The sequence below is a fragment of the Amborella trichopoda genome, chromosome 2 (assembly GCF_054954075.1).
Source record: "Amborella trichopoda isolate Santa Cruz 75 chromosome 2, AtrichopodaSantaCruz75HAP2 v2.0, whole genome shotgun sequence".
In the NCBI taxonomy this organism is placed as follows: domain Eukaryota; kingdom Viridiplantae; phylum Streptophyta; class Magnoliopsida; order Amborellales; family Amborellaceae; genus Amborella; species Amborella trichopoda.
Window position 1 is genome coordinate 9,246,141 of NC_142337.1, and position 14,247 is coordinate 9,260,387.

Sequence of the window (14,247 nt, forward strand, 5' to 3'; positions counted from 1 at the left end):
GATGATAAGTTGTGACCTTGTACCAAAACAAATTTCCTTTTACCCTTTGACCCAAATAATGAAAACATATTTTCCGGTTTCATCAAGATGCTAATCAAACAGAGCATATTCAAATAAAAAATTTGAATATTTCATCAATTTATAGCAAAACTGAAATCATTTTTAGTGAATCATTTTCAAGGGAGCCAAACTGACCTTTTATTTGTACGTTAGCCATGTCCTAGAATTCTCACCTGTCTAGTATATCCTCTGCCTCTTCCAAATTTGTATGCATGTGCATGCATGCATGCGTGTGCGCGAATGAGCGCTCACACGTGTTTGATGGGCCTTTGCCAAAGTTCATCTAGAAAACAACACCCACTATTTACTGAGATAAGTACATGGAAAAGGTGAATTAATGAGGGCTCCAAATTTGTTTGTTTATGAGAATAGAGTCCATCAAGTGGTAATAAACCAGGTAAATAAACTACCATAAATATCCAACTGGTTCCCACCCAAAAGTCATGGTGAAACAATTTATGAGGCCCTCATGGCTGGACCCCATGCCTTAGATTGGTTGATCCTAATCCCCCACAGACAGCTGGCCATCAACTTTTCAAAAAGGTGACTGAAATAGAATCCAATGGGCTGTGCACCATAATGTTTAATGGTAAAACACAGGATTACAAAGACCCCAAGGCCCTGTGGTTTTGAGTGGTCAGGCTCAGAAGGAGAAATGAAGTTCCTTTTCCAGTTCCCATGCTGCTCTTGTTTCTGCTTCATGAAGGGCAAGAAAGGGAAGTCCAAGGTGAAGGAGGCCGCGAAATCTGAATAACCATTGCAGTTCCATGGAGATCATGCCATTGCACATTTTACCAGCGGAGCCTCTGGTACCAACCAAAAAACCCTTTCAAGTATGTAATTTTCTTGTTAGTGTTTATGTAACGGCCTGAAGGCCACCTTTGAATGTGTGATCCTCAATTTTAGTGATGCATGAAAAGCCTTTTTGATGGTGGATGGTGCATGGAAGGCTTTTATTCATCTTTTCTCTGCTCAGGTTCTTTGTTCTTGGCTAAACCCATCTCCTCCATTTGTTGTTCGATGGACACCAGACCCGTTTGTGCAAGAAACCTGCAACATATTGAAATGAATTAAAGGTTAGGTAGACAATCCAACTTTGCAACGCTTGAGATACATTAAAAACTGGGGTTTTGTAAATCGCATCCACAGATTCCACATAAAATTTTGCCCAACAATTATTTCAAGGATGCTGTTCTTTTTTTCACAAGTGAGCCACGAGAAACTTCTGCCATTTAAAGTTGTTTGTGTAGCAATTTCTCTGTAAAATTAAATAGGATCAAAGGTGTTCCATTTTTGGTAATACGTGTTTGCATTGCTAAACTACTTATAGAACTAATAACTAACCACAGGTTAGCTGATGAAATGAGGCCCAATTCCAAGAAAGCATCAGTGACTTGAGGACTCGTAGGCATGTTAATGGCAGAAGCAAATAAATGGAGAAAAGAAACAAAATTTCCAGTTATCATTTGGGGAATGCAATCACTGATATGGAAGTTTTAGGATTAGCATAACATTGCAAGGTACCATGATATTCGGTAACTGAGCAAAAATAACACAAAAGAAAGGGAAACATTAAAATAGAGTATGAAACACTTGCATGAATTCACTAAGGCGGAGAAATTGCAAGATCAAAACAGTACCTATACCAGTCTCATTCTAAATGACAATGCTACTCCCGCACTAGTACTTCAAATACCAAACAAATGAGGCAATTAGTACAAATGTGCAAAATGAAACAGGGTAAATAAGCATTTTGAAAAAATCTCTTCAACCCAGTCAATGTTCTGAAACTCCAAGTTTCATAAGCACCTGCATGAATTCTGCAGTTCTATCATGCACTATTTTCACATATTCCAGAAAAGAATATGCTGTGACTGCCTTCTTTCAGAACATATTAGTATATGTATATGGATGTATTAAAGAAGAATCTCAACAGTTTGTGAGCTTCAATATGCAGCAACTTGACAAATAACTTAAAGCTATTTCACAGGCATCTGAGGATGACAGATGAATGCTTGAAACTCAAGGTCAAGAGTATAGATGACGGGGCATAAAAGAGCAAGGAATATTAAGTACCTCAACAATACCTTAAAAGTGATTTGAGACAAGGTGGCTAAAAATTAATAAACGATTCAAGGTGCTCCAAGGTGTTAAAAGTATCAATTAGCAGATCATTCAACCAAGGGAAATGTTTTGGCGGGACTGCAGTTGCATGCAACTGCATCCCAGAACTCCGTCTTGGAGATGGATTGAGGATCCAAAACACCTGCCAGTCACCAGTGAATCCATGTCCTCCCCCAAATGTTGAATTTGGAGCTACCGAAATGGTGCAGATCCATGAATCCAGAAAAAATTGAAATCCATGGTCCAGGAAAAGTTGTAAGATAGATCAATTTTTGGGTTCCAGATCCTCGATTGACCCATTCTTTGGTTTTTTCAATTCCATGATCGTGGATGTCTAGCAGATGGATTTGCAGAGTTTTGGGTCCTTAATCCATCCCAAAGATGCATGCAACTGCAGTTGCGCCAAAACCTTACCCTACAACCAATGTACAGTAGGGTATTTCCAGTTAGAATATTAGAAAGTGCATTTCGTGAACTTTCAATGCATATTGTGCTCATCTCAAAAGTGAGTTGGCAGATCTATCTATTTGTCATAATTCAGTCATTTATTTTGTCATCATATAATCTAATTCGTCAGTTTCCCCCTTTTTCTAGAACTAACATGAAGCATAAGTTATCATTTCAGATAAAGTCAGAACACTAAGAACAAATAGGCTATGGTTAATTATAAAAAACTATATTATAATCTACAGAATATGCTAAGGACCACTATCTGAAAAAAAAAGGTAACTATTTCAATGTAACTCTACAGAATATGCCAAGGACCAATATCTGAGAAAAAGATAACTATTTCATTGTAACCCATGGAATATGTCAAGGTCCACTAGTCTTTTTTTTTCCCTTTCCTTTTTGTACTAGAACAAATACAAGCAAAACCATGCATTCCCATTTCTTCCTTCGTCTTCGTCATAGATAAGTCATAACTTACATGTCTAGTTGCCTCAACAAAGCAACCAGCATACTTGTTAGAGGAGAATTATGAGATAAAAAATTTTGTGGCCATTTCCTTTTACAACAAAGATAAGACTCCCCAGCAAGTATAGTAAAGCTTGTGAGAAACCAACCTTTGGACTCTTAGCTACACTATATGAGTACATATAAATTCTTACTGTGACTTGCAAGACGAGTATATTGTGTAACCTGATGCTCATGTTTCGGGAAAAAAAAAGAAAAATATTGTTCATATATGACTTTGATAATAAATAAAGTTGCTAAAAGGAAAAACCAAAAAAGAAACAGGATCCCAAATCTATCCACATCATAGGTTGAGTGCCCATTTGGGGAGAGCTCCTTATCTCAACCTTTAGGTTGCAGGTTTGGCAGAATTAGACTTAGGGAACTGGTAGTCAGGGTAGTGGGTGCTATAACATAACATCTTGAGGACCATTCCTATCATAGGTAGTAGATCCTTACCCTACTGATCTACCCATAAAAAATGCTTGCAGGTTTGGAACCCATGTAGATCTGCCTATAGAAAAATAAGAGATGAAAAGATAAACACCAATAAAAGAGATATTTCTTTTATCTATAGAAAGAATTGGGATTTTTTCTGTGGGTTGGTTAATAAAATGAGACCCACGATGCACAAAGGGCATCCATACATCATAAATTAACTAATGCATAAAAACTTTGATCATATTGAATGAAGACCAGAGTCCAGCAATGAAGCCAAAACAGACAAGGTGACTAATGCACCCAAAAAAGTGGTGCCAGAGCATTGACAAACAAATACCTAAAAGAAGTTTAAGGTTTACTACGGATAAATCTATACAATATTAAAGAGGACAGGCAAAGGAATTAGCCAAATGATTATAGAAAATTGTCATCAGCACTTCCTATTCTAGCATTGAATATATGGCAGAGGATTACCAATTAAGGAGTGCAAAAAGCATTCCACTCAGAAAAATGAGCACCAGGATGTGTAATATCAACAAAGAATTTTGAGAGAAGAATGCTGCAAAGAGCATGGCAGCAAGGCAAAAGCCTAGAGCCAGAAAAGTAAAGTTAAGCACCAACCACGTAGGTCTCTGCAATAGAAAAGTGAAAACTTATTAGGTATTTCAATGTCATTAACAGATGGCAAATGGTTTTGAAATTCAGATTAGATGAACTCAAGTAACTCATGAAAATTTCCCAGAAATCAATTATGAAAAATGATAGAAACTATACGCACATTAACACCAGGAGCTAAAGCACCCAACAATACTGCTTCGGCAATAGGCACATTTTTTGAACTGGAAGAGGCAAAACCCATTTCTGGACCTTCAAAGGAAATATCTGTCAAGAAGAAAAGAAAGGGATGGTTTAGAATTCCATAAAGTTTTTTTTTTTTTTGTTAAGTCAGTGGGGGGAGAAGGCCCCCTACCCGATTTTCATTAGTAATAAGACAAAAGTACATCTCATAAATTCACAACCCCAGAATAGGGTAGTTGTGCCATCATGATGTAACAAGAGAAAAGGGGGGGGGGAAGGAAAAGAAAAGAAAGAAAAAAAACTCGATCTATCTAAATATCATATGTTTGCATACCATATATTAGTCATGGCACCAAATAATCAGTAGATTCAAGGGGAAACAAGATCTAAATATCTATCTTCGAATAATTTGATATAAATGTGATTAATAACAAGGAAAAAGACAGAAGTTCAACTCAAGTCCTCAGGATGAAAATTATTAATAACTAGTCCAGTATGCATCACATAAGTCACTTATGAATGCACAGACAGAGCAAGTAGGAAACGATGACATAGTAGATATGGATTTCAGCCACTGGTTATTGTTTAATATAAGCGATGCAAAACAGCTGCAGAATCAATGCACCATCTAAAATAATAACTAGTGCAAGAAGAGTTCAGAGTAGTTAATTTGGCAAGAATACTTCAAAATTACTCACCCAAAAAAAAGAATACTTCAAACTTCAGATGTATTAGGCGACTGATGAAGAGCAAGTTCAACTGGATGCCAGAATTTGGATTAAAGCTCATGAGAGCTTGAAGAATTGATAAGGTTTAGCACTCTTAAATGCCAAAAAAAATAAAAATAAAAAATAAAAAATAAAAAATAAAAAATAGGAAATAAATATAGGTTTATCCTTGTTACCTCTGACAAAGTTTGGATGGAATTAATTACCACTGGGATAACTATATAAAGTGGTCAAAAAGGCTAGAATTTAACTATTAACAAAATCAGGAAAAACTAACAGAATGCATAAATATTTCTTTGAACAAATGATAGCAAAACTAATTTGGAAGTACATGCAGAAGAACAAGGAATTCCAAGTAGAGAAAACTTCTTTAAGATTCACATGGGTTTATTCTCCACAATCTTGCTTTAAATGCTGAAATCAGTTTCCAATTTTTCCATATCTGGTTTATCATTGAAGTACAGCATCATGGATAAATTGATAAAACCATTTTAGAAGTCCATTTGAGGTACACAATAACTAAAGGGACTTCAGAGGCTCACTGAAAAAAGGTGCTGCCAATGATGCCATCCACTTGCAACCACAACTGAATTTGCAAAGCCATTTTACAACTTATTAGCTTCAAGTTAAAAAGCATCTCTGAAGGTACATTGGTAGACTATTAAAGAATTCCACAGTTGATTTAGCCCCTGTGGTCTCTTCATAGAGGTTGCTGACAAGTTTTCTGTTCAGTGAACTTCTGAAACATTTTCCTCATCTCATATGGTCAATGTTGACCATTTGAGGCAAGGCTTGGAGCTATATAGTGATCAATTTCTAAAATTGCTGGAAGCTATGGAGACTGGCCGATTCAATTAATGTACATAGTTATGAATAAAAAGAGGTGAATACATGGAAAGTTGGGCACTTACATTGCGAGATCTTAGACGACTAGCTATATAAGTAAGCATGAAACACCTAAGAAGCTATATAACTAGAGATTTTCATTAGCAGAGTTTGGAAGGGGGATGGTGATTTAAGAGCCTGAGAGATGTCCCCATATTAGAACTTTGGAGGGATGCTCTAAAATCTAGAGGTTTCAAAATTAGACGGATTAAAACATAAAATATAGAATGCAAGTTTAGTAATAATAGGAGTAAAAACGAGGAAGTAGTTAAGATTGATGGCCAAGAAATACCTAAAAGTGATAATTTTGGATATCTTGGGTCAATAATCCAGGTGAATATAGAAATTGAGGAAGATGTCGCTCATAGAATGAGAGTTGGGTGGGCAAAGTGGAGATGTGTATCTGGATTATGTTGTCGCATTACCAATGAAACTGAAGGGGAAGTTTTATAGAATGATTGCAAGACCAACCGTGCTTTATAAAATAGAATTCTTGGCGGTCAAGAAATAACATATCCATAGGATGAGTGTACTTGAGATGAGGACATGGATGGAAGTAGTGAAAAGAGATATGGTGACTTATGGTCAGACTGAGTGTATGGCCAGCAGAACAGGTTCGTGCAACCAACCCCAAATAGTTGGGATAAGGCTCCGATGATGATGAAAATGATGATGATGATGAGAGATGTCCCCATGTGTTTTATGAACCTTGCATGTTAAAGGCATGCTAGCATAAGATAAACCATTAAAGTTGAACAATTGGTTACATGGCAACTTTCTGAGAAGGCTAATGCGTCACAAATACCAGTTCAAAAAATGGGTCTGCATATTAATCGAATTGATTTTGTTAAACCATAGTTCCATTGCTTTAACATGCAAGTTAAAGTCTTAGGACACAAGCCCTTATAAAACACACAATATTTCAAAACACGGAGAAAGACTTAAAACTGATCACAAGTTCGCTTTGCAGGGTTTCCATGGAGCTTTTAAAAAAAGTCATGGACTTGGCAAGACTCAGCATAAAACTTGCTCTATCTTTTAAAAGCTCAGTTAAATCTCAAGGTATGTTACAAGGAAACCGTTACGAAGTGTTAGCATCTAACGTGGATATGTGCCCAAAAACACCAAACCCATACTGGTTTTTCAGAAATGACTACTCCATACATTATTTAGAGGTGGTGGGATGTGGGAATTTACATGGCACTAAGGACCTTCAAAGTACAATACCGCCCAAAAGAGGCATTCAATCAAGTATATTTTCTATGGGAAAAAAAAGTAGGGTTTCATTTTGGTGTCATGTTTTTGTTTTCACGATGTCTTACTCATCTTAAATGCCATGTACCAATAAATTTTTGTGGATCATTTCAGCGGACATTTGCTGATTAGTGAGGAATTTGACACAAGAATAACATCTCCGGAGACTAGAAATGGAGAATGGCAATTCAACGTCAGTATTAGTGGATATAAATTACTTGTTTTATTTCACTGATAGGATTCAAATTTTGTACATAGATGTTTCCATGACAACAACTTAAACAAGAAGCCAAATCGCTATCTTAGTGGCTATAAACTTCTTGCTCGCATTTTGTTTCTCTATCTAAACACATTTACGACGTGTTAGAAACTTTGCACCTCAACTGCACATCTAAGAGGGAAGAAATTAAAATCTACTTCCCTCAAGAACAGAGAACAAAAAACAAAAACTTTCAGAGCCATTTTATTTCGCTAACACTGCTAGAAACAGTAAAACACACACAAGGAACCACATAACATTATAACCATAAAAAAGGATCCATATGTAAACATAAATGTACAAGAAAACTATGAAAGACAATAGGAAAATAGCTTTACGTTTCCTGAAAAGGATCACCAAAACAGATGCAAATTATATGGAAAGATGACACATACAAGCCGCTTTTAGGATTCACAAAGAAGGAATTAAACAAAGCAGTGCAGTTAAGATGGATGGTTTCACTCGTAAGTTACAAATATTTCAATTTGTGCAAACTTCATTCTTTGGTCACAGTTTACATCGACATTCATCCTTTGAGCTCACTTACTAAGCATTTTATTTATCAGGGTGCAAAGAATCAATTGATTCATACACCAAAAATAGAAATCTGATCCATATGGGGATCCATAATGCAATCTATTCTGCAATAAAGAGTGAAGGAAGTTGCAGACTCACTCAAGCAATTTGATGACTCTTATCCAAAATTGCAAAACACCTCTTTTTTCTTATATATACCCTCTCAATAATCAGCAATTTTCTTTTCTCTGGTAAACAGAGAAGAAGAAAAGTTAACAAATCCCTTGGGATTTGATGAGAAGGAAATCTCCTCTTCTCACACGCACTCCAATAATAACAACAAATTTTCTCAGAACCTACAAGCATGGTGTTCTAGAGAAGATGGAATTGAAGACGAAAATGGTCTGAGCATATTGGATTTTAAACGAAAATTGAACAGTTCTGACGCACAAGATCATCAATTTTGCACAAATGAACAATTGAATACCTCCTTGATGTAGATCGATTTGACGAGACAACAGAGCTTCTAGATTGATTCCAAAGCTTTCTCTATCTAAATTGATTTCAAAGCTCTCTCTTTCTCTCTAGATTGATTTCAAAGCTCTCTCTATCTCTCTCGCTCTCGCTCTCTCTCTCTCTATTTCAAGGCAGGTACCCTTTTTCTCTTTTTCACCCAAAGAACTTAACGGAGAGTTGTGACCCGGCGGGGGCTCGTGAGCCCGACCAGTCCATCTTGGACCATCTCGTTAATTGGCAAGGGTTGAGAGCATTTTTTAGTAAACGGTTTCTACGAGTCCACGTAAAAATCAGAAATGAGTCCCCTCTCAAAAATATATTTTTGAAATGAATTTTAGACTTAATTTTTAAAGATATATAATCTCTAACATGTGAATGATGAATATGAAAAAATAAGTACATTTTAAAATTAAAAATAATGATTTTATAAAGAAAATAAGAGATTATATATAATAAGACAATTTACTTTTGGATTAAGGAAGTCAAAATTACTTACAATTATTTGATGTTATACCTGATAACTTGAGTGTGTCACAAAGTTCGAAAAAAAAATCTTTTGAACTTTGAGCATAGTCAATAAAATAAATACAGCCACCCAATTTTATATCGAATGGTCAAGATTTATTGTAACCCCTTTATACCAAAGGTAAATGATTTCATCATATAATTTCCCATAAAATAATTTGTTAGATGGATGACTAATTTGTATCTATCTTTAAGATAGATGCCTTATTCCTTTGGGGACACAAATGAAGAAACGTGTCCTCTCTCTTCTTTCTCTGACTAAACAACATTAAATAGTTGGAATTGGAAGTCTCTCTCCACCCATTGTGGTAAGGGCAGTGATCTATGTGGTAAAAGTATGGTTTAAAAAGCGGATCGGTGATCCAGATCGAGTATGGATGGGGTATCTCAAAAACTTATCTGGATCAGCGAATTGGCGATCTGAATAGGGAATCGGCTAAATCGGTCGGATTAAACCTTAAACAAAATCCGAAAAAATTCTTAAAATTCATTATAAATGTTTTTTTTTAGGAATTCAATAAGAAATGAGGGTACTCCATTAAAAAATTTCATTTCTTTATGAATATGCGAATATTGATATGTTCTTTCCCCGTATGAACTACTATTTACCATTTAATTTACATCACACAAAAGGATAAACATAAAATTATCATAGATTAAGTCTATCATTATACATGGACTACAATAAAGCTTACAATTCGTAACATACGATCTAAAAATAAGATGACAGACGACGTCATTCGTCATCTTGGTCACGCTGGTGCCATTGATTGAATTCGCGTGACAATTCATTGACTCGATCTAAAAACGAATCATCCAAATTAGTGGGCACCTGACTTTACCCAAATCCCTGAGTATTAGTGTTTTGTTGTGGTCCTAATCCAAAATCCCCGAAACTTGTCCATCCTTCATGCTCACATACACTATCGTATTCATCCCTACCCTCTTGTTGTTAGGACTCGATATGTGAATAATTCGCTGGGATTGGGTGGCCTCAGAATCATCATCTCTCTCATTTTCTATTAGACCCCCTTTCCACTCTCCCTTATTAGGTGCAATATCGCCGACATCTCCGACGAATTGTAAATATGTTGGCGGGTTGCTTCCTCTTTCATACTGCTCATCACCTTTTTCAAGATCTTTCGCACCGATAGCCTCAAGGAACACTCTCTTGTGCAACACTGACTCCTCTTCTTCTACTACTCATTATTCTGTTATGTCGGTGACAAATATTGTATCCAAGTCTATCGGCCCATAGTCTTCAAGCTTCCTTCTTATTTGTCGCTCTCGGAGGTTTAAGTTGTAATGAACGTAGACTAGTTTACGAAGTTTTTCCGAAGCGAGTCGATTCCTCCTAATAGTATACAACTATTGGAACGTACTCCAGTTTCGCTCACAGCCAGTAGCAGAACATGTTTGGGAGAGCACCTTGATTGCTATTCTCTTTAGGTGAGGTGCATCGCTACCATATATCTCCTACCATTCAGCTGGATTAAAATGCAAAAAGCATTGTAAAGGCAAAAACAATTCATAAGATTAAATATATGAATGAACAAAATATTAGTTAGAGGATAACCTGGATCCATCATAGTTCGAGAATTCCTGGCAAGTCTAGTTTCGAAGGATCCTATAGCTATACATAGCAAGCTAAAACAAAATATTTTGTTTTAGTGCATTATTCCTCACAAATATAACAACTCAATCAAGTTCTTACCCAAATATTAATTAATACATCTTGTATTGCTGCTATCTGGTTTCGATGGCTTCTCTCCAACCTGGCAATAATGTATCTGACCCCTTCCATAATCTTGTGGGGATGTTCATATGTCAAATAGAAAAATTTTGGGTTGAAATAGTAACCTAGAAAATATATTGATAGAGAAATGTCATTTAAAATTTCATAAAAAATAATTTAGAATGAAACATTCTAATGATATAACTATATATTTACTTGCGTAATGAATTAGACGTCCAAATTTAGTATTCCACATTCTTTCTATAATCTCGATCATTTTACTAGCAAAACTACACTTCTCCCCAATAGTTGATTTGGCCCTCTCGATACCTTCATAAAGGATGCTCATGGTAGCTTTCTTGTTAGCATCCACCATTCTTAACACTGTGACCAAAGGGGCAGTGGCCTCTACGATACTGGAATATCGAGACCAGAACCTTTTCTTTGAGACTATGCAGTCCACTTTTAGCCCGGTACTGGACTTTGAGAGGCGATCATTTAACCACTCTTCACTGGTAAATAATCTCTTTATTGCACCTTCAAATTCCCGAATGGAGTCCACAGCCAAGTAATCTGTCGCAAAGTGGGTTATGGCAGGCCTGATTATCTCTTTTTTCTTAAATTGTTCTATGAACAAAAATAAAATTTTAGAATGGTTATATATAAATCTTGACACCAACTTCGCTTCTTGTAAAGTCTCCTTCACAATTTTGATCTCACCGATCTCCTCTAACATAAGATTGATGCTGTGTACAGCACACGGGATCCATACTAGATGCTTCTTCTTATCCATCAACTTGCTGCCCGCAGAAACACATGCACACACATTGTCCGTAATAAACTAGACTACATGCTTATCTCCCACCTCCTCCACTATCTGATTATATAGTCGTACGTAAAAGTTTGCATCCTTTTTCGTTCCTGATACGTCTTTGCTAGACAAAAAAGTTGTACCTTTTAGAGAATAGGCTAAGAAGTTTATAAACTCATTTTTGCTAACTTTATTCAACCAACCATCGCTCATAAGAGTAATGCATGTTCTTGGCCAACTCTGTTTATATTCTTCAATCCACTTTCTAACTTCCTCCACCTCTTCATCTAATATTGGCCCATTGAGCTCATATGCCGTAGGGGGTTTTACCTCGGGCCCGGCTCTTTGGATTGCGTTGACCATAGGTGAAAAATATGGGCTATTGGCTGTATCAAAGGGGATCCCTTTATCGTAGAACTATTTACCAACATATCTGCCCAACATGTTTCTCGTACCTTTCACCATGCCTTTGAGGGTCATCTGTTCTGACTTAGGCTTTGAAAGAAATAGGTCTATACAACCATGACCTACAATACTGACACTCCTAGATAAGCTAAAAACAATTTCTTCAACGTCTGATTCCTCTTGATACATATTGCCACCAACCCCTCCATACATATTTGAGCTGGGCTTGCCACACATGCTCGAGATGGGCCCACCATGCATGTTTGAGCTAGGCCCACCATGTATGCCCATGTCATAACCACCAGGCATTATAAACCCACGTTCCCTCTGGTATGTTTCTTGTAAACTCATTCTTGTGGCCATCTCCAAGTCATTATTATATTGCTCTTCTGGATCATTCCCGCTTGATGGCGTATATAAACTAGCTATCTCCTCATCCATCATCTGCTTTGCAATTTTTTTATATTTGGTAGCCTTGAGAAATGCCGTCATCTGCTTTCTTACATTATTAGGGACATTATTGCACGCATAAACATATCATTTAACCCCTATCAATTGTTGCTTGAACCTATGGACCCCACTACTTATCACTCCTTGACACTAATTACAAATAATTGCCTTTTTTTTTGGGATCAAGTCTGACCCCATGTTGTTGTGCAGGGTCTTCTGCAAATCTTGCCATGGTTCAACTTTAATATGTAAAAGGCTAAAAATTAACCTGACAGTTCAACATGAAAAATAATCACCATGTGTAGTGATAATATGTAGGGGTAGTTCATGAAGTTATATTTGTTGTTAATACAAATTACATCTATTAACAAAAATATTTTAGTTCTTACTGGGAAAAATAATTTATTTATGCAACATTATAGATAAAAATAGCCTATATCAGCCACTACATATAGAACAAAAAATTTACATTGATATAGTATCAATAAAAAATTTATTTACAATGGTATAGTAATTCACAATGCCAATACATATGGACTTGTCACAAATCTTCATTTCAACAAACATGAATTACTTCCTATTGAGAAAAAAAAAATATTTATGCAATATTATAGATAAAAGAAAGTCTGTATAAGTCACACTTAGAATCAAGAAAAAAATGACATTAATATAGTCATCTGTAATGCCACTACATGTATATTTGACACAAAAAACATTTACAATGATACAGTCATTCACAATGCCACAAATAAAATTTACAATGATATAGTGGGCACAATCACAACTCAATTGAAATGATCACAAATAGTCGTACATCTCAATTACAAATATGCAAGATAATATAATAAAAAATGTAAGCTCCAAACTTGGCTACAACTCAATTATCAAGAACATATATTTTTTGCATTAAAAATTTAATAATAAAATTGGAAAATACAAGATAATATAATTATCATACATGCCACGATTTTTTTACAATGATATTCACGTTAATTCCTCATGATAATACAATTTAACAACATGTATTTTTTGCATTAAAAATTTAAAAATACATTTTTAATGTAAAACTGCATTAAAAATATAACACAGTTTAACAACATGTACTTGTTGATGTATTTTTTTGCATTAACAACAAATTAAAAATACAGTTTTGCATTAAAAATATAATAATATGTATTTTTTTGCATAAATAATCTATCAACGTGCAATTTTTTGAACTAAAAATTTAAGAATAAAAATTAAAAATATTGTTTAATTCCTCATGATAATCAAAACCTGGTCACGATTTTCACAATTTTTTGGAAAATCACGATTTTTCAAAAAAATTGACCATGAATTAAAAAAAAAAAAAGGCAGTTCTTCACATACCCACCTAACATTAGTCATTCCAACTCAAAAATCCGCCTCAAATCATATAAATTACATCAAATTGAATACATGTTTTGATAAACAACACTATAAGGAATCAAAGCCCTATAATATTAACACATTATTATCAAAAAATTAAATAAAATCGATTGAATTGAGGGGAAAAAAAAACGCAGTTCTTCACAGGCATCAGTCATTCAATCTCAAAAATCCAGCTCAAATTGAATAAATCAAATCAAATTGTATACATGTGATGATAAACAAGACTATAAAGATTCAAAACCCTATAAATTTAACACATTCTTTGCAAAATATTGAGTAAAATTGTTAGAATGGCGGAAAAAAAAAAAAAAAAAACAAGCAGTCCATTTTTTCTTCACAGACATCACTCTTTTTTTTTTCAAAAAATCAATCTTGA

At 35.2% G+C, this 14,247-nt stretch overlaps 1 protein-coding gene across 2 annotated transcripts; it reads right to left on the reverse strand.

The window, feature by feature from the left end:
* Positions 1–363: 363 nt before the first annotated feature.
* On the reverse strand, positions 364–8,744 carry LOC18443298 (uncharacterized). 2 transcript variants are annotated; one of them, XM_006853490.4, is made up of 4 exons: positions 8,507–8,744; positions 4,358–4,461; positions 4,054–4,211; positions 364–1,110 (listed from the first exon to the last, which is right to left on the reverse strand). In XM_006853490.4, exons 2-4 carry the CDS (start codon positions 4,436–4,438, stop codon positions 1,014–1,016), a joined length of 336 nt encoding a protein of 111 aa, XP_006853552.2. In that variant the 5' UTR covers positions 4,439–4,461; positions 8,507–8,744; the 3' UTR covers positions 364–1,013. The 2 variants fall into 2 exon arrangements, with proteins under 2 accessions (XP_006853552.2, XP_088714003.1); XM_088857877.1 differs by having other exon boundaries at positions 8,179–8,682.
* Between the last annotated feature and the right edge of the window lie 5,503 nt (positions 8,745–14,247).